The 24,748-nt window shown below is 42.1% G+C and overlaps 1 protein-coding gene and 1 long non-coding RNA gene across 2 annotated transcripts in view; one reads left to right on the top strand and one right to left on the bottom strand.

The window, feature by feature from the left end:
• LOC113613466 (uncharacterized) overlaps nucleotides 1-21,929 on the top strand; it is a 73,579-nt gene extending 51,650 nt beyond the window's left edge. The window contains exon 3 of the long non-coding RNA XR_003430269.1: nucleotides 21,582-21,929. This is a non-coding gene — a long non-coding RNA (uncharacterized LOC113613466). The remainder of the gene's footprint in view (nucleotides 1-21,581) is intronic.
• SLC28A3 (solute carrier family 28 member 3) overlaps nucleotides 1-24,748 on the bottom strand; it is a 58,982-nt gene that overhangs the window by 22,919 nt on the left and 11,315 nt on the right. Inside the window, exons 2-4 of the mRNA XM_027094185.1 lie at nucleotides 7,535-7,633; nucleotides 4,218-4,297; nucleotides 1,196-1,287 (exon numbers count right to left, since the gene is read on the bottom strand). Coding sequence (XP_026949986.1) covers nucleotides 1,196-1,287; nucleotides 4,218-4,297; nucleotides 7,535-7,633 — 271 coding nt within the window. The remainder of the gene's footprint in view (nucleotides 1-1,195; nucleotides 1,288-4,217; nucleotides 4,298-7,534; nucleotides 7,634-24,748) is intronic.

The raw sequence follows: 24,748 nt of genomic DNA, 5'->3' as shown, positions 1-24,748 counted from the left end.
CTAGGTCTTTTTTCTCAAAGAACCTTCTGAATTCTTGAATCTTGTTGCCTGATCATTGGGACTCTTGCTTAGTACTACTTTTTCTGATATTCAGACTTAGCAGGTGAGCTTCCATCAGAGAAAGGCCAGGCACTAAAGCAACTACTGGCAAGAAGATATTGAGTCTTCTAGTTTGTAGCCCAGATTTGCCTAAGCTTGAGTAGGAAAATCTCTGAGTGTCACAACAACAATCCCTAAGTGCCACAGCATCTCTAAAGGAAAGAGGTAGGGCGATGACCAAAGTGATGGCTTTTGAAGATGATATTCTAGGGTAAGAACAACACGGTTTTCCATTAAAGGTCAGCAAACAAGTCTTTGTTTCCAAGTTAAGTTTGGCCTACCACTTGTTTTTGTAGGTGGCAAGGACAGTTGTATTTGTATATTTGTATTTTAATTCTACAAATAAAGTCACCCTGGCACGCAGCCACACCATCTGCTTACTTTGTACTACAATGGCATAGCTGTGTGGTTTTGAGTATGGTCTGCAAAATACTCTCTGAGCTGGTACAAAGAAAGCTTTCAATCCTGCTTACTCCCTGTTCTAGCTGTGTGAGCACCGGGAAACTACGGACCTTCTGGGGCGGCAGCAGTCTTGCATACATGTCTGTGGGCTTGGGTGGGAGGGTTCACATTTTATAGACAGGAATGTTCTTTCAAATGGGCCCTGGAGCCCTTTGTTTGGAGGGTGTCAAAACAGGACACCTGCTCATCTGTGAAGACAGTCTAGTCCTGCTTTCAGGTAAGAGGAGTGGGCTACCTGACCCTAGGCTCCTTCTTGTGTTGTGTTCATATAAGGCATTGATTGATTACTTATATCACCCCTTCAATTAGGTTTCTGCCTTGTGATTATCACCATGTTTTCCAGTTACCTGAATTTGCAATATCCAACCCTCAAATCCATACCACAATAACAAAGTGAGAGTAGGTGACCTAAAAAATGAGCTGCTGGCTGCATAAACAGGACAGGGAAGCTATCTACATGGGCTTCTCAAGTTGAGACCCACCACTCAGGGGCATCCTGGTTAAATTCTCTCCTCTCTGGATGATTCAGGGAAGTCAAGGGGAAGGGAAAGATTTATTTGTTTTCTACAGAAAACAAATATTTGAGGGATCCTGAAAAAGAGACATTGGTATTCCATCCCCTTTTGTTATTTACCTGCTATTAAAATGCCCCAGGTCGTGGTCTTAAGGATTGTTTGGTGTTCCCTACAAAAATCATAAACTGCACCATACTTCCTTTCCAGGCACCTGTAACAACACAAAAGCAAGAAGGCAGACAGAGGTAAACACCACACACACGACATAACCTGGCATGCTAAAGCTAGATAAGGCTTTGTGAATCAAGCAGGCGAACACATTCATGAAGTATGTGTCCTACAAAATAGAAATAAGAAACTCATTTCATTTTAGACTAAAATCAGCCACGGCTTGCTAACCTTTGCTGAATGGATGTGCCAAAGCCCTGAGGAATTACAGAGATGCAGAAAACATGCTCCTGGAAATAAAGCAGGGGACAGGATAACTAACCGAAAGCTGAGAATAAACCATAGGACGAGAGTGTTTCTCACTGTGCTAGGAGGGCCTCCATTAGCTTGTAAGCTCTCATGTAAATGTTGACTTAAAAAAGAAAATTCCAACGGGGACTTCCTTGGTGGCGCAGTGGTTAAGAATCCGCCTGCCAATGCAGGGGACACGGGTTTGAGCCCTAGTCCGGGAAAATCCCACATGCTTCGGAGCAACTAAGTCCATGCACCACAACTACTGAAGCCCTCGCTCCTAGAGCCCACACTCCGCAACAAAAGAAGCCACCGCAACGAAGAGTAGCCCCTGCGCGCTGCAACTAGAGAAAGCCCACGCGCAGCATTGAAGACCCAACGCAGCCCCCCCCAAAAAATCCAATGAACTCTCATCCCTTCTGGTTCTCCCTTCTGGTTCCCAAAGTGTGAGCAAGCTGGAGATTCCCTGTCCTCAGTCACCACCCTGTTTAGCAGGAGGCTGACGGACTTCACAGGATGCTTACATGTAAAGTAGAATTTCGCGGATTTGAGGACCGTTAACCAATGGGTTCTCATATAGCTTTTTCAGAACGTTCTGGAATTGTTGGTGTATTTGTTTCTGCCCAGAGCTTTGTTACAGGGCAGTGTGTGGTGTGTGAGCCACGTGTGCATCTGATCACTTCTTCTGGGGAGGATGTTGTCCACCAGTGAGGGAGTCTGGAGAGGCCACAGGCCTGTACCCATAGCAACTGTCCTTCCTTCTCCTGGGTGCTCCCGGTTGCCCCCCCAGGCCCTCCACTTACTCTGAAACCTGGCTTCCCTGCACATGTCTCTTTGCTCAATGTGCCTTCATTCTCCCACTTGAGGCCAAATGGAAGGAATTTGCTCACATATTTAATCATGACCACTTCCAGGCCACTGGACAGGATTTCTAAAACAACCCCTTCTCCTATATAGAAGATTCTCAATCCCCAGGATCTCAAAGGACTCAGCCCCCGCTGGGAGCTCCCGTCCCCTTGGTGAACACCTCCAGTTCCCTTCCCTCCAGCAGTCATGCCCCTGTGTCCAAATCTCAGCCCCCTTCACGTTTCAGGGCACAGCTCAAGCCCTTTGCTTCTACAAAGCCTTCTCGCATTTCGTCAAAGAGAGGCATTCCCCTGCGACTTATTCCTACTGTCTCCTTTGATTGTATTTTGTTATGAAGCCTTAACTGACTGTAACTTCGTGGAGAATAGATGTCCGTGAGCCCAACACCAGCACCATGGGCATCAAGAGTGACTGGCAGGCCTTTGTCGAATTCTTAGCTAAATGAAGTGGTAGTGCGTATTGCTTTTCTGGAACAATAGTTTATAACTGTGAGTTGGGACCCATTAGTGGGTTGTGAAGTCAGTCACACTGTGCATGATGATCATTCTTAAACAAAAGCACAGGACATCTCAGAGTGTATCATACATAGTGACGACAGGCATTATTTCATGAAAATTTTGTCTTATGTATGTGTGTGAATATGCGTACTGAGAATTAGAAACACTGTTCTAGAACATATTGAGGGAATATAAGTATAGTAAAGACTTAAATTTTTCATGGTCTAATTTAGGAAAGGCTGCTGATGCATTATCCTCAGCTGTGGATATAGTGTTATAAAGTAGCAGCGTTGGAAGGCAGCATGTAATAGGGCACGTCCATCTACTTTAAGTTGAATTTATCAGATTTTTTAATGGCAAGGAATGTATATAGTGCAATTTGACACTTCATAAAAGGAAGTACTGTAGCTAGAAATAGTTGCTTTGGCCATTTGGTTATCTAGGCTGAACAACTCCCAATCTCCTGGTGGTTGTTTTCCATCCATTAACACGGATGAAACCTGAGTACCTCTGACCACCCAAGAGAAGCTCTCAGCCCCCAGGATCAGAGATTCATAAAGTAAAACAAAGGATGAAACTAAATTCAGGTTTCCAAGGTGGCAAATATTCTTGATGATGTATATGTGACAAGAGTTTTTGATCCTAATTCTGGCCGAGTCTATCTTCTGATACATAAAAATAAAGTCCCTCAGAGACTTAGGAATTTACACCAAATTTAAATAGGAATTTAGAAAATTTACAAATACTTTCATGTTATGATAGAGTACCAGACAATCTTGGACTGGGAATCAGAAGCTGAAATTTAAATTAGCTTTGTTCCACTAACCTTGGCTAAGTCACTTCTCTGAGCTTCATTTTTCTGATCCAAAAAATAAAAATAATAATTTGTCTCTCCTGCTAATGGGAGATAAGGACTTGCAACATCATGATATGACAAGGTAAGAGCAAATTTGTTGGGATTTAAAGTGAATTGGATTTTGAGAAATCAATTGCTTATTGATTGAACATTGTGAAGATGAATTAACTACTTTTGTATAGACTGGAGCAATTAGTTGGCAATTCACAGCTTTAATTAGAAGATTGTCCTGGATATTGGGTTCCCAGGACATTAGCAGTTTGAATTTACCACGTTGATTATTCTAGAGCTCCATTACTTTTTCTGAAAATGGTGTTGGGTGGGTAGTAGGGAGGGGAGATTGGTGGTGACCATCTCTGATAAATCATAATTAATGTTAAAAATTAGATGAGAATTTAAAAAGTGTCAAAACCACTGTGTTGAGGAGGTAAGTGTGGTTATTTCTATGGTATAAACCTGTACCCTTTTTGATGCGTCTCTTGGTCATCCTCATCTTCATCATTTCTTGGAGAATCCTGCGCAATGGTCACTTGCTCTTCACCCTCAAAATCAAACATTGGAACAGAGATGGAATGATGAGAATCCTGAGCACAATGGACTCTGAACTCTTGCTCAGAATTTTGGCTAGGAAATTTTTCCAAAAGGTCCTTTTAAATTATTTTGCAAGATGATGTCTCCAATTATCTATGCACAGACATTTTCCCCCTTGTCACAAAAAATCCACAAAAAATCATACATTTCTCCCTTTACTTCAGAAGGAGCCATTGGTATTTTCTCCATTTCTTCAGGGAGAGGGCTAATATCTCTGCTTTTAGTTCCTGTCTCTACATTCAACTCCCGCTCTGTTTTCAGGCAAGTGCTAAATGAAGTTAATACCAGAGGCTGCACAAATCTTCCTTAATACTCTGCCAGCCCCACTTTCCAAAGGACTGAGACTAAGGCTGGTTTTATTTTCCTGGCAGCCCAAGGCTTGGTCTGCAGATATGAACAGTAGCTCAGCATCTTCAAGAGCTGTTAAACTACCCTTGGGAACTAGGGTTCTTCTATCAGTTGGGTTAAAGGGAAATATTTCCCTTACTCAGCTAGTACTTGCTCTAATTGACTGAGTGAAGTATATACCTGGGCTATCTTTTATGGACAATCTTTCTAGGTACTGTTTAGCTTTGAAATATCCATGACCCATCCTATTCTTGTGATGGTGGAGAGGATTTCCTGCGTCTCATCATTTTGCAATAATGCCTCAAACTGGTCCAGCTATTGTAAGCAAAGGCAAGGGAAGGCTGGGAGGAAGCTGGTAGATGTGGAGCAGTTTTGAACATGCCCTAAGAGGTATAATGCCAAATCTCAGCTCTAGCTTTTTGTCAGATCCCATGAGACCTTCAATTCTCTTTACTTTAACCCACCCCCCCCGCCCCCCGCAAGAAAAGAAATTAGTTATTAGCGTGTCTCTGAGCTGAAAGGATCCTCAAAGATCATATAGTCCTTTGATACCAAACTCCCATTGTACTCCTGACTTAGGCTGCCTTCCTGTTGTGGGCTGGGCCTCAGGTACAAGGAAGGTGATGGGATGATTGTAATAGAGACCAGCTGAATCCAAGCTGTAGCTGCAAAGGTCAGGAGTACAGAGAAGCCTTTCTCATTTTTTCCCACCTAACCCCAAGCTTGGCCAATAGTCAAAGTTTGGTAAATTTTTGATTTAAATGATCATAATTATTATTTTCTTAGAGTGAAATTGTCCCAAGTTACCTACTATATGGAATGTCTAGCATTCCTATTGTTTTCTTTTTTGGTTTTTAACCCTTTCTCATCTTTAAAACAAAACAAAACAACAACAAAACCTTCTTGACCCTACAACCATGGGACATCTACCCTCCCTCCTTCCCTTCACAGCCAAACCACTTGAAAGAATTGCCCTTACTTTTGGTGACATTCCTTCACATCCTGCTCACTTTTCAAGCCACTGTGACCAGACGTCTACGTCTGAGATGGCTTCTGCTAAGGTCACCTGCCAAGGTCACCTAAGGACCATTGTTGCCAAATCTAGTGGCTACTCCTCAGTCTTCATATTTCTGTTTACAATAATACCTAATTTTTTGTTTTTGACTTTTTTTGGTGAAACAATTAAAAAAAAGACTTTTAAGAGCAGTTTTATTTAGGTTCATAGCAAAATTGAGAGGAAGGTACAGAGATCTCCCATACTTTTCCGCCCGCCCCCAACCCCATGCAGGCTTCCCCATTATTGACTTCCCTACCAGAGTGGTACGTTTGTTACAAATGATGAACCGACAAAGTCTGTAGTTTACATTAGGGCTCACTCTTGGTGTCCTATATTCTGTGGGTTTGGACAAGTATTTAATAACATGCATCAACTGTCATAGTATCATACAGAGCGTTTTCACTGCCCTAAAACACCTCTGTGCCCATCCACCCCTCCCTCCCATCTTGGCAGCCCGTGATCTTTTTACTGTCTCCACAGTTTGCCTTTTCCAGAACATCATCTGGGACCATACAGTATGCAGCCTTTTCAGATTGCTTCTGTGACTTAGTAATACACATGTAATGCTCCCCCATGTCTTTTCATGTCTTGATAGCTCATTTGTTTTCAGTGCTGAATAATATTTCATTGCCTGGATGGACCACAGTTTATTTATCCATTCGCCTACTGAAGGACATCTTGGTTGCTTCCAGGTTTTGGCAATTATGAATCAAGCTGCTATAAGCACCCATGTGCAGGTTTTTGTGTGAAAAGAAGTATTGTTTTCTCTTTTTTTGGTTGAAGACTACTTAGTGATATGAACACTTTTTACAATATATTAAATGAAATAGGCGATGACTCAATAATATGAAAGCATGATCCTAATATATGTGACATGTGCCCATTGATGTATATGTACTTATATTAAAGTGAGCTATATTCTAATATGTTAGGCACTGATTTGTTTGTTTGTTTGTTTGTTTGCTGGAACTACAGGTCATTAGGTCATTTTTTGTCTTCCAAATTTTGCTGCAATAATATTTCAAATTTTCTACTTCAAATAAGTTATTCTTTTATCATGAGCAAACTCCCCCCAGAATATGCACCCAAAATTACTTTTTTAAGGGTGATATAGATGGGCAATTTGCTCCCTTTTTAGCAGAAGGCTGTCTTCAAATGAGATCCTTACTCCTGTAACTTATGTAATATTGTACACCAACTCTACTTCATTAAAATTTTTTTAAATTAAAAATAAGTCTATACTCAGTGAAAATATCCATCAAAAGGGAACACATAATAAAGATATTTTCAGGCAAACAAACAAAAAAATGAGATCCTACCCAGAATTCAATATATAAAAGAAATAAGAGGTGGCATTGTCACAGAGCACCTCGGTTTGCTGTGTACACTTAGATGTCGCTGAGGAACTGTAGGGTGTGATGCACACAGTTTTAGAACCATGTCTTAGAACCTTACTCTTTTCTGCCTCATTTACTTTAAAATTGAGATGTTATCTGCTGAAGCCAGTGCTTTCTGCCTTGGGATGGAGTTTGGAATCTAATAGTAATAGTGAAGTGTCAGAGCAAGCCTGGGTACTCTCCCCATCAGAGAACTCTGAGCACAGTTGTATAAACACAAAATCTTTGTTTGGGCATGTGTGTTTTCCTCATGACTGCCTTACACACTCAAATTACCATTTAACTCATTCCTCTGAGTGCCAGCTGAGTGCCATGCTTTCTGTCCCCATAGCTGTTGCACAGTAGTTAACGTGGTGATAGATTCACTCACTGCTTTCCAGCCGTACCTGTCTGCCATTTTCTTGCTCTCTGTTTTGCACAATTCTACTCCTTAGTGAGTTGTCATTTCCTGATGTGTTCTGGTTTTCAAAGCAGTCGTCATCATACTAGGAAAAAATACAGATTGCAAAAATAACATTTCAGAGCCACAAAACAAATGTTCTTTCAATGAATGATACCCAAAGACTTTTGAGGGACGGGATGGCAAAGATGAGGTGTTTAGATGAGTCAGCTGATTAAAGAAAGAACCAGGGAAGCTTGGCACATAAAGAAACACAGATGATTTTGAAAAATTTTGACAATTTACTGTCTGTAGAAGCCACATAAGGAAGAAGAAAATTATCTCAATCTAGAAATGTAAATCCTTTTGTGTTCTTTTTTTGGGCCGCGTGGCTTGTGAGATCTTAGTTCCCTGACCAGGGATTTAACCTGTGCCCCTTGCAACAGCAGCACGGAGTCCTAACCACTAGACCACCAGGGAAATCCCTAAATCTTTCTGTTTTCTAATATGATCTTACAGTACATATGGTGGTTGATACCAAAAATAAGTTTTAGTTGAAAATTTGGATCACATATTTCACGTATATTTTTTTCCTTAAAGATATGAATGCTTTAAGTACAAGACTAACAAATGCCTAAATGTTTTGCATTATTTCACTTCTTTGATTAAACATGTTCTTGGTCAGTTTTCTGCTTCTGATCTTTCTTTCCTCCAGATCTGTCTATATTCCTTCTTCGTTACTCTTCCTCCATAATAAAGTGAGTCTCCTGGCCTGCGGAGTCAGTTGCACACTCCTTGGCATGGTTCAGGGCTGCACGATCAAGCTCATTTATCTCACTCTGCTCCCCTTGCAGGAACCATGAAGGGACACCCAGCCAAACAGAACTACGTGACTTTCTCCAAGCCCAGGCTAAGTTCTCCTGCCCTGAGCTTGCCATATTCTCTCTGCTATCCTGCAAAATTATAAAATATTAGCAGTTCCTTATATGACAAGATTTAAAGATAAAGCATGGTTCAGCCGGTACCGTGATGACCTGAAAAATGCATGTGTTGTACTGAAGGTCATTGTTTATATCTGAAACATGGATGATTTTGGTTTGTGTTGTTATGATAGATAAGATTGGTGTGGTCCAACTTGAGGAAGACAGAATGGAACAAAGTTGCTGGGTCTAGGCCATGTAACTTTCTAATAAGCAGAGCTGAGATAAGCATGTTGGTTTCCAACCTCCTTTCCAACACATCACACAGACTTTCAAATTATAAAACAAAACAAAATATAGTAAACCATGGGCCGGATCCTTGATCATTTTATTCTTAGATGTTGGATCTATGAGATGTTAAAATGTGTTTTGTTCGGTTGAAAGCATTCTCTGGTAGTAATGAGCATAAGAAAAAAATGGCTTCTTTTGTGAGACCAATTTTATTTTTACTTTTTGTGATTTTACTTTAATAAACTGAGTAGGGTTTGCTCTTGGATGGGTATCCTGACCCCCCACCGCTTTTTCCAAATGTGACAAATACCTGGTTCATTTATCTTTTACCTATTTTGGGTGGGTCCAATCTTTCTCCCATCTCAGCCCAACTAGACATTTTATATGGTACTTCATTCCAAGTAAGGCAACAGATAGATAAACAGTGTCGGGTAGGTGTCTATATCTTTTCAGGACATATTCTCTGCTAGCCCTGTCGGCTGTGACCATGTCTTTGAAAAAGGAACAAGTGTATGAGTTTGATTTTAAATTTAAATCTCTGGCTGGCCCCACAGATCTAGGGAAAAAAATGCAATTCCAACTTGTATTACGTGTTCCATTTACTGAAACACAAGAGTGTATAAATGTGAATAAAGTCTAACTTCCTGCACACATATGATTTATGCATAAAAGTTTTGTGGCCAAACAGCTTAATTGTGTTACAAGTGCTCATACCTTACTTTAGCCCAGTTCCTTGCACATAGCAGATACTAACGATTGTTTGTTGAATTAGTGAACCAAGCTGACTTTAACGTTGCCTTATCTAGTGCAGTGTAGTACCTCTGGATACTTGGTATCAAAATATAGTGGTATGGGGTTTCCCTGGTGGCGCAGTGGTTAAGAATCTGCCTGCCAATGCAGGGGGTACGGGTTCGAGCCCTGGTCCAGGGAAGATCCCACGTGCCATGGAGCAGCTAAGCCCGTGCGCTACAACTACTGAGCCTGCACTCTAGAGCCCGCGAGCCACAACTACTGAAGCCCATGGGCCTAGAGCCCATGCTCCGCAACAAGAGAAGCTACCGCAATAAGAAGCCCGTGCACGGAAACGAAGAGTAGCCCCCGCTCGCCGCAACTAGAGAAAGCCCGTGCGCAGCAATGAAGACCCAACGCAGCCAAAAATAAATAAGTAAATAAATAAATTTAAAAAAACCCCAAAAAACAAAATATAGAGGTATGTGGGGGACAATACATATAGTGTGGAAAGATGACAAAGTGTTGCTAATTGCTGAAGCTGGCTGATGGGCACTTAGGGACTCCCTTTACTATTCCTACTTTCATGGGTGCTGAAAATTTGCTTAATAAAAAGTTAAAAATAAAACCCAGCAAGAGTTGGTGGAAAAACAGGACACAGGTAACAGAGGGGGCTTGGTCCTTTAGGTCCCTAATTACACGTGACCCTGGGCAGGTCATATCTTCCTACCCCTCCGTCCACCCATCTAGACAACATACTTTCGACTTGTTCTCATGGTCCCTTCCAGAATCCTGACATTTTCTGGTTCCAAGAGCTTCAGCTTCTTGGTGCTGATTATTCCTGCCACCTGGTGGCAGAATCTGAGACTTCCTTGTGGAACAAGAGGGTGGAGCTGTCCTTTTTAAAGTTAATGAAAGAGGAAGGTGGGGGAGGGTTGGCGTGGGGGTGGGCATAAGCGGCAACAAGAGCACCTATGGATGTATTTGTAACATTAATGGGATTGTTTTACCTCTGTTAGATTACATGCTTTGGCTGTTTTTTTTTTTGATTTATTTATTTTATTTATTTTTATTTTTGGCTGCATTGGGTCTTCGTTGTGGTGCGTTGGGTCTTCGTTGTGGTGCGCGGGTTTCTCATTGCGGTGGCTTCTCTTGTTGCGGAGCACGAGCTCTAGGCGCGCGGGCTTCAGTAGTTGCAGCACAGGGCTTCAGTAGTTGTGGCTTGGGGGCTCTAGAGCCCAGGATCAGTAGTTGTGGCACACGGGCTTAGTTGCTCTGTGGCATGTGGGATCTTTCTGGACCAGGGCTTGAACCCATGTCCCTTGCATTGGCAGGCGGGTTCTTAACCACTGTGCCACCAGGGAAGCCCCCATGCTTGGGCTTTTTAGTGTTTTCAGAAGAACAATATCTCCTGGCTGAGGATTTCCAATAGAAACAATTGGAGTGTTTGTGGGTGTTAATTGGTGCCTGAAAAATGACCCTTAAAACACCTATATCTCTGCTTCTTTTTAAACTGGAGTCGTGGGAGCTATATAACAGGTGGCCCATAATTACTTCTTAGCTCATTGTTTCTTTCCATCTATTTAGCAATTTAGATTAATAGATAACTTAGTACACCGGACTCCTATAACCATGACTGTATTCTGAGGGCACACCTGTCCACTGAATGGGTAACAACATTGTGGGTGTCGTGTATGAGTATTTCTAAGCAATTTACAGCACACCACTTTTAATTTCTCTACTTAGTGTTAGTGGCTGAGTGTCCTAAGGGTATGATCTTGCACGGGGCTCCCTCTGGAGGCAGATCCTTGAGCCAGGAGTACACGGTGCCTGGGTTTTTTCCCTACCTGTCTTTTTTTTAAAATAAATTTATTTATTTATGTGTTTATTTCTGGCTGTGTTGGGTCTTCGTTGCTGGGTGTGGGCTTTCTCTGGTTGCGGCGAGTGGGGGCTACTCTTCGTTGTGGTGCACAGGCTTCTCATTGTGGTGGCTTCTCTTGTCGCGGAACAGGGTCTCTAAGTGCGTGGGTTTCCGTAGTTGTGGGTCGTGGGCTCTAGAGCACGGGCTCAGTTGTTGTGGCACATGGGCTTAGTTGTTCGGTGGCATGTGGGATCTTCCCGGACCGGGGCTTGAACCCGTGTCCCCCAGGTGGATTCTTAACCACTGCGCCACCAGGGAAGCCCCCTACTTGTCTTTCTGATCTTGCATTTCCATGCTGTTCGAGCAACTATAGATCTACAGTGGCTGTTCCAGGGGGTACAGGTGGACAGAGGCCTTTTAAATTAATTTCTTCCTTTCATTCAGTTTCTAAACCATATAACTTCTAGAACATAGAAGTTCTGAAAACTGAAATCACCCTCCCCCGCCATCTATTTGTGGAGGGGGTCCCCTTCTATAGAATTTTAGCTGAACACATCGCCACCCAGAATGAAGGCTATGATTCTAGGCTTCCCTTTTAACTAGGTTCTGGCCAATGAAATGTAAATAGAAGTGGAGCCCTGAGTGGGGCAGCTTGGGGTCGCTCCTTAAGAGATGGCTGGCAGGTCCTCTTTGTCCCTTCTATCTTCTTGTCTGTCCTGCTGCCTGGTGTGTGGATGGTTCCAGCTGGGACATGAACACCCGGGCCCCATCCTGGTGATGTCAAAATGGTGAACCGGGGGGCGGGGGGTTTGAGCCCCTGAAAACCTTGAGCTGTGCCACCACCTCCTGACTTACCTGCAGGAAACAAACTTCTCCCTTATTACTTTTGGTTTTCGCTTTTATGTGCACCTAAACTTACATAATATTTAGTAGGTACAAGACACATCATGAAACCCTTTGCAATGTTTTGTATCAGTATTTGATCCCGGACTTCCCTGGTGGCGCAGTGGTTAAGAATCCGCCTGCCAATGCAGGGGACACAGGTTCGATCCCTGGTCTGGGAAGATCCCACATGCCGTGGAGCAACTAAGCCTGTGCGCCACAACTACTGAGCCCGCCCACCCTAGAGTCTGTGTGCTGCAGCTACTGAGTCCACGTGCCATAACTACTGAAGCCCACGTGCTCTAGGGCCTGAGTGCTGCAACTACTGAAGCCCGCGAGCCTAGAGCCTGTGCTCCGCAACAAGAGAAGCCACCGCAATGAGAAGCCCACACACCACAATGAAGAGTAGCCCCTGCTCGCTGCAACTAGAGAAAGCCCGCGTGCAGCAATGAAGACCCCTCACAGCCAAAAAAAAAAGAAAAAAAGAAGTCTGATCCTAAGAGTCCTGTGAGGTGGGTACCAGGATCCCTCTTTTTATAGATGAGGAAACTAAGGCAAAGAGAAGATTTCTTGACTCAGGTTGCACAACCAGAAGTAGATGAGATGGAATCTGAACTCAGACTGTCCAACTGCAGGCCATATTGTACTCATAGAGTTTGGCCCTTGGGCCAAGACCCTTTGGCCTTGGGAATGTCTAAAGACATAGTAGTGTACCTACAGATTGAATTCCCTTTCAATTAAGAAAGCCTGATTTGGACTCTAGACAAGAGTAGAAATGACAGAGGTGTTGAAGATTCCAGAAAGGCTTGTGGAGACTTTTAAACTCTATTTAGGTTCTGGTGGTCATTTCTCATGCCAGCACGGTGGCCTTCTGACCCCGTAGACTGGTTCTAAGTCAACTGTGCCCTTTAAATAACACGAATGGGCACTCCTGCATTTGTGGGCGGGTCATGTCTCCATGATGAGTTTGACATTCTTTCTTCTTCTAACTGTGCCTGCTCCACTCACTTGGTCTCTCCCTCCCATTGTGGCCCTGATTGAACAATGTGGCTTCCATTTCTCCGCCGCGGTTTCTCTGCCGAGACTCAGCATCACTGTGCCAGGGGGGCCTTTCTTTCCACCTTCCTTATAGAAGCTGCTCTGGCCCCGTGTGTTCTGACTGGGTGACTGACCTTGCTGAGGGGGCACAGCTGGGCTTTGAGACCTGGGGCAAGGACGGAAACCTTCACCCAAGTAGACTTTGATCCTAACCTTTGGTTGGACGTGGAGCATATAGGTTTATGAAAGATGGGCATTTCCCAGCTGGCAAAGGGATGTTGACAAGGATCCTGGGAAGTCGCTGTGAAGTTCTTTAATTCATTCTAGGGCTTAGCATTACCTGGCGAGTTCTAGGGGGATAATATACCTTGGGTGGAGGGCTTTATACTGCCAGCATAGATTAGATTGGTGATAAAAGTTGTTTATTTAATTTTCTACATATGTATGTGTGTGTGTATCTATTTTCACATCTTTGTACACCTTTAATGCAAACTTCCTGGAAGTGTCATCCATGCTATGCAGCCCAGGCCCCAGGCGTAGAAACTGGTTTTTAGCCATGCAGGCTAGTTGTGTTTTATCAACAGGTTGCCACAAAGGCCCACAGTAAAACCAGATAGTGGACAAAGTAGACTAAGGGTCACCACTTTCCTTGCCTTGATTTATCTCTGTGTTTCTATACCGTCTCCTGAGAGCTGAAGGACACTTGCCTGATCTATCTCTGTGTTTGTTTCAAAAGTACCTGGTGTTTGGCAGAGGTGCTTTGCAGCTGTCCTGTGAGAGATACATGCTTTGAGAGATATGCAGTGGTCAACCCCCCAGAGCGGGCTCTGACTTGACCACAGGAAGGTGCCTGCACAGGTGAAACCTGGAGGTATCAAGAGTTACCTTTGCTCCATTACCGTGCTAAGATCTCCGCCCGAAGCAGGGATTTGTACTCTGCTAGGCACAATTCGTGCCGTGTGCAAAGGAGTGTGGAAGACTGCGCATGCCCCAGCTGCCCTTGGACATCTCCATCCTTTCCTAGAGCCTGATGACTTGTCTGCCTCCTAACCCTTGGAATTCCCTTACTCGCTCCCTCTAGGGAGAAGGTGGCTTTAGAGCATGAGTTCCCCTTCTCCATTCTCTGGCTATAGAATAAAAGCCCATCTGGCTTGCACCAAACTCAGTTTCATTATTGGCAGCATGAGCCCAGGTAGGAAAGAACTCCCTGACTGAGCCAAGGGGACTTTGGTTTGGCTACCCCAAGACAGAGGCCTTGTGTTTAATTCAGTAACAGAAGCAATCAATGTGGTGCATTCTGAGACCAAGGCAGGCCTTAAATGTTGCCATGGATGTCAAAGTCCCAAGGCCAGCAACAAAACTGGCCTTTGGGTCAAAGTCAAGTGTCAAACTGTCATTTGGCCTTGGCACTGTGTAAATCTGTATTTTACCCCCTGGACTCTAAGCTGAGAAGGCAGATACTTTGTTCTCTGTTCTCTGCTGAATACTGTGTGCTCAGCACAGTGCCAGGCATAGAAGTGCTCAAGGACTCTTTCTGAATGAATGGAAAAAGGGCTCTCAAACTTAAAATAACAGATAAAGCTGTGTCTCTACAAGTGGTACAGGACTAGCACGGAACTACTTTCTCTATTTCTTTAAGAAGGTTACCTTATGTTTTAATATTCTAAGCCTTAAATGTCTAAGTGAAGGTGTTAGTAATACATCTTCAGTTTCAGTTGCTTTTCTGAGCTTCTTCAAGTGATCTAACCTTTCTGTACCCATTTCTCTGAACATGGAATGGAACTAGACTAGGACAACAGCCTCAAATAATAACTTAAAATTCCAAAATGCGATATAAAGAGATCACAGGCAGTGACTTAACATAAATCTTAGATGACTGCTTCTTGGAATATTGGTAAATTATCTATATGAATTGGTGCTGCATTGTGATAAAAATCTTGGGTTCCATGGTCATACCTGGGTTCAAATCCAGCCTTACTTTCTTTTTTGTTTTTGTTTTTTTAAATTTTATTTATTTATTTATTTTTGGCTGTGTTGGGTCTTCGTTTCTGTGCGTGGGCTTTCTCTAGCTGCGGCGAGCGGGGGCCACTCTTCATCGCGGTGTGCGGGCCTCTCACTGTCGCGGCCTCTCTTGTTGTGGAGTACAAGCTCCAGACGCACAGGCTCAGTAGTTGTAGCTCATGGGCCTAGTTGCTCCGTGGCATGTGGGATCTTCCCAGACCAGGGCTCGAACCCATGTCCCCTGCATTGGCAGGCAGATTCTCAGCCACTGCGCCACCAGGGAAGCCCCAGCCTTACTTTCTTGAGGCCTCATACCCTATTACATGGGAACATAGCTTTCTTTACCTACCTAGCGGGGCTGTGTGATCAGTCTGGTGCCACACACAGTAAGTACTCATTGACTTTTAGGTTAATTTTATGGTTTAGTTTGCTACTCGCTTGCTTGCTCTGGGGCATTTAGTCAATTTGTCCTTTTTTTTTTTTAATTCATGTAATATTTTATTTACCGATCTGTCTGAAACATGCCAAAATTCATATGGCTAACAGAACTTTCCATGTTAAAACGTTGGTTAACACACAAATTCCTAACAAAAAATATTTTAATGTAGGAATCAACATGTGAACATTATATTTAGGTGGTAAAATTCAAGTTATAAATATAAGATAAATATCAAATAATATCATATTTTTGTTTAATGGAGAATAGTTGTGACGGTCATGCTTAACACCTTGATTAAGTAATGAGAGAAATGGGTTGGGGTGTCGTAGAGGTATGCAAAAATTTAACAGTTCAAATAATCCTTAGCCCTTCTGAGAAAATATAGATGGCAAATATGTGGCATATATTTCTGTAATATGGTTGTTTCAATCCATTAGTGAGCATTCTGTTCATGCATTTAAAGTAATGTCAGATGTTTCTGAGCACTGAAAATTAGATTCAGAGTAAGTCTTTGCTCAACAAGTTAATGATATGATGAATCCCTTATATTGAAAAATAGAGTTTATGGAATCTAAAAAAAAAAAAGAATGGTTCTGAAGAACCTAGGGGCAGGACAGGAGTAAAGATGCAGATGTAGTGGCATGGATATATATACACTACCAAATGTAAAATAGATAGCTAGTGGGAAGCAGCCACATAGCACAGGGAGATCAGCTTGGTGCTTCGTGTCCACCTAGAGGGGTGGGATAGGGAGGGTGGGAGGGAGATGCAAGAGGGAGGAGATATAGGGATATATGTATATGTATAGCTGATTTACTTCGTTATACAGCAGAAACTGACACACCATTGTAAAGCAATTATACCCCAATAAAGATGTTAAAAAAAAAAACCCAGGGACTTCCCTGGTGGCACAGTGGTTAAGAATCTGCCTGCCAATGCAGGGGACACAGGTTTGAGCCCTGGTCCTCGAAGATCCCACATGCCGTGGACCGACTAAGCCCACGCACCACAACTACTGAGCCTGCGCTCTAGAGCCCGCGAGCCACAACTACTGAGCCTGCGTGCCACAGCTACTGAAGCCCACGCACCTAGAGCCCATGCTCCGCTACAAGAGAAGCAACCGCAATGAGAAGCCCCTGCAATGAGAAGCCCTTGCACGGCAACGAAGAATAGCACCTGCTTGCTGCAACTAGAGAAAGCCTGCATGCAGCAACGAAGACCCAACGCAGCCAAAAATAAATAAATAAATTTATAAAAATAAAACAAAACAAAATATATAGTTTAAATTTGTAAAGTTTAAGGTAAAGCATACTTTTTTTCATAGTTATTTTTAGATATAGAGACTACACTACCATATATAATCAGCTATACTGCTGTGCACAGTTAATTCCAGTTACCATATTTTGTATTTGCTGGTCATCAACAGCACAAAATTTATGCTCCAAAAGAAATATATCAATCCGGTTACATTTAATTTTCTTTTAAAGACAGATTAATTAAATTTAAGGAAGAATTGGCTTTTCTTGATATCTCATTTTCAAATTACTGTTACAAACTTACCAGAGAGTAAGTTTTTATTTTGCCTAACATCAAACAATCTTCAAAAAGTTTCCAAGATAGAGGCATTCCTTGTTCCATTTCCAAAACTAAATAAAGGCTTTCTAACTGAAAGCATTTACATTCCTAGCCCTCTAAAGTAAACATTAAAAAAATGATCTCTTGGCTTCTGAATAGCCCACTTACTTACATAAAGTGTTTTCTGTCCCAACACTTTCTCAAGTTCAAAAGATATTTACTTCCTAAGAACATGACAGTCTTCATTTCAAAACATTCAGTCCGTTTCCATGGCAACACTGATGGGATTCCTTGGCCACCATAAGTCACATTAGTTGACTGTGGAATTTCTCAGTCTTCTTTACATCTTGAGCTTGGTCTGTTCTATACACAAAACAAACTAAATCATCTGTTACTTTAATACCCAAACTCCCATCAGAATGCCTATATTTGAGAACCACACATGCCTTCATAGGGTCTGCGAAGTAGAGTTTCTCCACTGCGTGACTGAATTCCTCCTGTGTCTGGTACTGCGGCATCATGGGCCCACGGCAGAACAGGAGAGGGAGGCAAAGCTACGGGCCAGAGGTGGCGTGACGCGGCCCACCTACTGCGGCAGGGGCCCAGCCGCTCAAAGGTGGTGGCGCCTCTTTGCCACTTTGTCCTCTCGTTGAAAGTTGGCATGTAAAAGTCAACATCTGTTTTGTGAATCTAATCTCTTCAAATTGCAATCATTCCTCCCCCCTCTTAACTATCATCCATCTATCTATCTGTCTGTCTATCTATCTATTTTAAAACTCTACAAATGTCAAATATTTTAAGGCCAGTTCTATCTAAAATTTTCTTTCAAGTTGCATGAGCATTACCTTGGAACGGTTGCATTTTCAAAGGCAGTATTCCAGAAGCCTCTGATCTTTCTGACCCTCTTGGTTCAGGTAACCTCTGGCTCAAGTCTTGGGTTTACGTAATCCTTAATGTGAGGTGATGGGCACTGGCTAGACTGCTTCTCCGTGAGATGTGCCTGTTTTTCTTGCCAGGCTGTGTGGGTTCACAGACCGGGTGCCGAGGAAAGCACCTGACCAGCCTGGGACTCGTTATCACACTGCCCTGGAACAATTCTCTGTCACCTCTGAATGCTCTGAACAGAGCTTTGAGTTGGCTGCAAGGAGTCAGGGCTACAGAACACTGATGACATTCTCCCCTCGTGACCTTTGTGAGCCATAGGCAAAAGGAACCTCTAAGGATAGAGACATAAGGAGAAGTGGAAAGAGTCAGAGTCCTGTACCTGAAGGAGAAAAATTAGAGGAAGGTTTCTATTTATTGGATTTAGAAAAAAATACATTTAAACATGCAAGTATTCATGGAATATGACTTCTGTGAGTTTTCTTGAAGAAACACCTTGAGGAAGAACCAGCGAAACAAATGATAAATGGAGAAATTTTGGCAAAAGAAGTGATAGCATGTTTTGAATCTTTTTAATGAATCGAAATCCAAAACAACTCCAGGGAGTAAGTTTCCAGAACAAATTATAAACATTACAACCTCTGATAATGTAGAAAAGATTGTCAGAGCACCACTTGAAGGAGAAGGAAACAAAAATTTTGATGGTAAGATAAATATGCCAGTTTCCTCAACTTTTAATTTCTGGGAGCTGGAAGAGATTATAAGTAGCAGTGTTTAAGATAGAAAGGTAAACACTAAAAGATATATAGTCAGTTAAAATTAAGTGATGGAAGAGAAGGAAATAAAATAATGGAAAGTAGAAAATATAGAAATTTTGTGATTACTCACAATCTTAAGTTGGTTATAAAAGGAGCCATTAAAACGAACAAACAAACAAACAAAATATGTCTTCAGAAGAAATCAAACAAAAATAAACCAAACCAATGAAAAGTTTTTTTAAAAAATCACATCAAATATGATGAGAGAAGCTAAGGGCAAGCAAATCTATTTGATTGAGTCAGATGGAATAACAGAACACAACCATATACTGAAAATGACTCAGAAAGGTAAAACACGCAGTGGTCATCATCTTAATCAATCAAGGCTGAAGAGAGGACAAAAAATTCCATTACCACGTCCAAAAAGAAGCCAGTGGTCAGGGTCCAATCTCACTCTCTGAAGGATGGCTATCTATGTACAAGTGGCATCGATTAACAAGGGAAACTGGGAGAAAAAATCTAGAGACACATTTAGAAAGAGGTTGAGAGAACTCTTTCAGTCTATGACAAATCAAGTGGGAAAGTAAGGATAAAGGAAAACCAAAATGACAACAAAAAATAGGAATCTAATTAACAGCTCTTGGACTCCAATAAAAAATATAATATTATGGCCAAGACTTCTAGCTGTCCCCAACATCTATTCTTCCCCATTTCCTTTAGAAATACAGCTCTGAATTTTAGCAGGGCCTACGGTTTCCCAGAAAAAGGCATATTTCCTAAACTCCCAGTGGTTATGATGAAGTTCTGCCACCGTGATGGAAGCTATGTGCAACTTCTGGGAACTGTCCTAAAGCAGGGCAGTTGGTGGAGCTGATGCACCCATTTCAGAGTGTTTTAAAATACATAAAATTAAATATATAGGATTAAAAGGAAGCCAATTATATTGAAATACAGTTATTAAAATATTAAAATTAATTTGTGATAGAATAACATATATGCATCTTTATTAACACTTTAAAAAACAAGGAAAAAATACCCCAGCAAGGTCCAGTGACAAGTTCCAATAACCACTTTAATTTCAATGCCATGGATGTAAATTATGCAATAGATACGAATTCTTTTTTTTTACTTGTACTTAGTAGCTCAATGTAGTGAGGGTCCTTTAGCATCTGTCACATACATTTCAAACACGGAGTTCAATCTCCTCTTGGTCTGTGGAGTAGAATGTGCCCCTTTCTCCTCAGGCTCATGGGAAAGGTTTCCCTGCCCACTCCCCACCTGATGTATCTCTTATTTATGAAGCCACCATAAATGGATACATCTGAGAGAATATGGACCTTTTTTTTTTTCTTTGTCATTGGAGGTCCTGGTTTTACTTCTGGTTCTGTCCATATTATCATCCAGTAAATCTCCTAGTCAGATAAGTCAAAAAATGCCCAAGAATAAAGGACTTAGCATCTGGTTCATATAGATTCTTGAAGTAAAGAGAAAATGAGTGATGGTTAAGCTTCCTGCTTAATTGTCTGAGGCTGATGTCATACGATTTTTCTAAAAGAGGTTGTATTTTTCTATCAGAAATGATCAGAGTCCTGGGTTATACTTAAAAGATGAAATGCAGATTAGCTTCCAATGTAATTCTGTTGCCAGACCAGACAAGCTCAGGTAGGCTGGAGATTGATTGCTGCATGCAATGTCTACTTGTTTAGGCCATTCCACTAATGCGGCAAGATAGAGGTGCCATGAAGGCCAACCCTCAGCCCCACTCCTGATTCTGGTAGTCTGGAAGCAGGAACCTGGTAAAAAACCATTAACGTGACCTCATTTTTATACACTCTGGTCACTGGCCAAATTTGGGACAAATTGAGTACCAAAAAGTAAAAAATGTGAATAATAACTGCAACTTATGTCAAAAAATACGACGGAATGATGGATGGATAGAGGGCAGCATAGATGAAGAAATCTGTGATAAAGGATAGTAAAATGTAACTTGTAGAATGTGGGTGATGTTCACTATGAAATTCTTTCAACTTTTCTGTATGTTTGAAAAATTTCATAAAAAGTGTTGGAAGAAACAAATAATGTTGGTAATTGATTATAAAACATTGAATAAAAGGGAACGTTAGTCTACAACGATATTCAAAAAAGAGAGAAAGACAAAAAAAGAGAAGTTCATTCTTTTCAAAACAATGTGGGGTAAGGAATACTGAAGAAATGAAAGTTACCATTTTGCAATTCCCGAAGTAATAATTGATCCAGGAAAGGGTCATCAATGGATGCAAAAACCATGTGGTGAAATGTGCTGGGGAACTGGATATTCACACAGCCTGAAGAATCACTGCTCAGATCACTTACTAATTAGAAAGAGAGAAATGTAACTTTATAATGGGATGGTCGACCTGTCACCACACTAACCAACTCATCACCAATAGTGGAGTTAAATTTCTCCCAAAACATATATGTATATGTTTTCCTTTTTTCACATGTGGTTTCCAGATCCTGGAACTAGCTAAAAGTCGTATAAATGTAGAATTGTACACTCCGAGACATCACTGCCCTTCTCCTGCTGGGTTGTCTTTCACTCTTACCTTAGTTTTTCATATTTGTACTTGATAATGTGTGATTATTTCAGCCTGGTTCCAATTTCCTGTTATTGTTTCTTTTGCTTTTCTTTGACTTAGGCTGTTGTTTGAATACTTGAAGACCCTCCCACAAGAACTTCTACTATACATTTGAGAGGGAGAGGTCTCAAGACACGCATGGAGAAGCTAATCCTAACAGCAATAATATGACAACATCTGGACTTCTTACACAGTGCTCTGTGCTTTCCCATGCACTGCCTTTCTCAACCCTCTTTTCCCTTGATTTTCTAATAGTTGCATCTTTATCAATTTTTTAATATGTGAAGCCAAGAATTCTTCTCCCATTAAAAACCAGTTTTCTGGGCTTCCCTGGTGGTGCAGTGGTTGAGAATCCGCCTGCCAGTGCAGGGGATACGGGTTCGATCCCTGGTCCGGGAAGATCCCGCATGCCGCGGAACAGCTAAGCCCGTGTGCCACAAATACAGAGCCTGCGCTCTAGAGCCCACGAGCCACAACCACTGAGCCCACATGCCACAACTACTGAAGCCTGTGCATCTAAAGCCCGTGCTCTGCAACAAGAGAAGCCACCGCAATGAGAAGCCGGTGAACCGCGATGAAGAGTAGCACCCGCTCACCGCAACCAAAGAAAAGCCCGCACGCGGCAACAAAGACCCTACACAGCCAGAAACAATAAATAAATAAAATTTAAAAAACCAAAGAAACCCCACCAGTTTTCTATCTGCACTTACTGGTTGCTACTGTCTGAATGTTTGTGTCCCCTCAAAATTCATTATGTTGGGGCTTTCCTGGTGGCGCAGCGGTTGAGAGTCCGCCTGCCGATGCAGGGCACACGGGTTCGTGCCCCGGTCCGGGAAGATCCCACATGCCACGGAAAGGCTGGGCCTGTGAGCCATGGCCGCTGAGCCTGCGCATCCGGAGCCTGTGCTCCACAACGGGAGAGGCCACAACAGTGAGAGGCCCGCGTACCACAAAAAAAAAAAAAAAAAAAAAATCATTATGTTGAAATTCTAACCCCCAAAAATGATGGTATTAGGAAGTAGGGCCTTTGAGAGTTGCTTAAGTTTTTAGGGTGGAACACTCATGAATGGGAATAATTAGTGCCCTTATAAAAGTTAGCCCACAGAGATACCGAGCCTCTTCTACCATGTGAGGACATGGTAATTTCAAAGGTGCTGGCTCTAAACCAGGAAGAGGGCTCACACTAGAACACTGACCATGCTAACACCCTGATCTTAGACTTCCAGTCTCCAGAAATAAATTTCTGTTGTCTTTAAGCTACTGAGTCTGTAGTATTTTGTTATAGCAGCCTGATCAGACAAGACACTGGTTCCATTTTTTGCCTCATATTCACTCTTGAACCCATGCCAAAATGGCTTTCATTCTTACCACACTATGGAAATCACCCTTGCTAAAGTAATCAATGGTTTCCATTTCCCTAAGTCCAGTTTTCATCATATATAGTGGACCATTTACTCCTTAAAATATTCTTGTCCCTGACTTCTGTGATCACATTTTGCTAGTTCTTTCCTACCATCTGTACTTCTCCTTCTCCTTTTCCTGTACCGTATAAGCCTTTTCACTCAACCCTTAATGTTACATATAGTTCCTTGGGGCTCCGTCCCAAGCATTCTCATTCATTCCTTTAATAAAACTTACTGTGCACCTACTATGGCATAGACACTGTATTAGTTACAAGGCATTGCATTACAGTCCCTGTTCTCAGGGAGTTTAGAGGAAAAGCTGTCAATCATAAATTATTTAATTGATCATTAATTATAGTCGGTATAAGGACTATTAAAAAGTTCAAGGTACTACTTCTACGGGTTAACTGGAATAAACTTGGCTGTGTCTGACATTCCAAAGATGCAACCCATTTAGTCACAGGGGAACCGGAGGTGCTCTTATAAGGAAAACATCTTCCTACAGTTGAGAAAAAAATTAATAAACAAGGATAAAATCCCTTTGAATTTCTCAGTTGAAAGTAAGATTCTTCTTACTCTCATTTCCTTCTCTGATTTGTTTTAGTAGGCAAATCTCCAGTCTGTCTGAAGGGATCAAAATTCAGATGGTGAGGGCTTCCCTGGTGGCGCAGTGGTTGAGAGTCCGCCTGCTGATGCAGTGGACACAGGTTCGTGCCCCAGTCTGGGAAGATCCCACGTGCCGTGGAGCGGCTGGGCCCGTGAGCCATGGCCACTGAGCCTGCGCGTCCGGAGCCTGTGCTCCGCAGCAGGAGGGGCCCCGGCAGTGAGAGGCCCGCGTGCCGCAAAAAAAAGAAAAGAAAAAAAAAAAGAAAAAAATAATTCAGATGGTGAGGTGACTGTAGATTGTGTTTTGTTTATAAAAATGCTTTCACCATAGGCCACAAGGCTGGTGGTGGTCTTCTTTCTGTAGGCCTCCTGTCAGCCAAAGATCAAAAGATTAAGAAATTTACGCTAATATTTATAATATACAAAAGCTATGAAGGATGTAATAACACTTGTCTGTGAAGCAATTTAGTCAGATTAGTCACTGAAAGACTTATTTCTAATATTTAAATTTATTTCTTAATTTTATTTCTAAAATTAAGAGCAGAAAACATGGCTTCAGCTTTTATTAAAGTCTATTATTGGAGTACTACAGAATAAGAAGGAAGAAAAGGGAAATAGGGAAGGAGAGATACAGGTGGTGTCAAGAGACATCAGATATCATTAATGACACCTTCATCTTGTAACTTCATCTTGTATTATCTTGAATAACCCCTAAGCTATTCAAAATCCTGCTTTGCGTTTGCAACCATTGGTTTATACAGTGGGTATTACAACTTGGGACCTTCCTGCAAGTTCAGTGAAATCGACTCCAAGTCTACTTTTGGTTCCTGCTTCAGCCACTCTCCAGCCCTCTTTATGTAAAGGAGTGTTTTAGGGAATCCCCTGGTGGTCCAGGACTCTGAGCTTCCACTACAGGGGGCCCAGGTTCGATCCCTGGTCTGGGAACTAAGATCCCTCAAGCCACGAGGTGCGGGAGTGGGGAAGAAAGGTGTGTTTTATGCCAAAGCCTGAATCACCTGCAGGATAAAGCCTGAGTCAGTAGTGCCTACCTGATTCTTATGTTATTGTGGGGCGTTACGGTCATTTCTTTCTAAGTATTATCCTTACTTAGAACTGGAGTATTTTATACCAGTCAGTTGCACATTGTTATGTCATAGGCATTTGAATTTGCTCACAGTTGGAAAAAATTTGCTTTTTGGTGATTTCTAAAGTCACCTT

The sequence above is a fragment of the Aethalodelphis obliquidens genome, unplaced genomic scaffold (assembly GCF_003676395.1).
Source record: "Aethalodelphis obliquidens isolate GAN/ISIS:26980383/991018 unplaced genomic scaffold, ASM367639v1 scaffold88, whole genome shotgun sequence".
NCBI lineage: Eukaryota > Metazoa > Chordata > Mammalia > Artiodactyla > Delphinidae > Aethalodelphis > Aethalodelphis obliquidens.
Note: the sequence above shows the minus strand (reverse complement) of the source record. Positions and strands in the feature narration are given on the sequence as shown.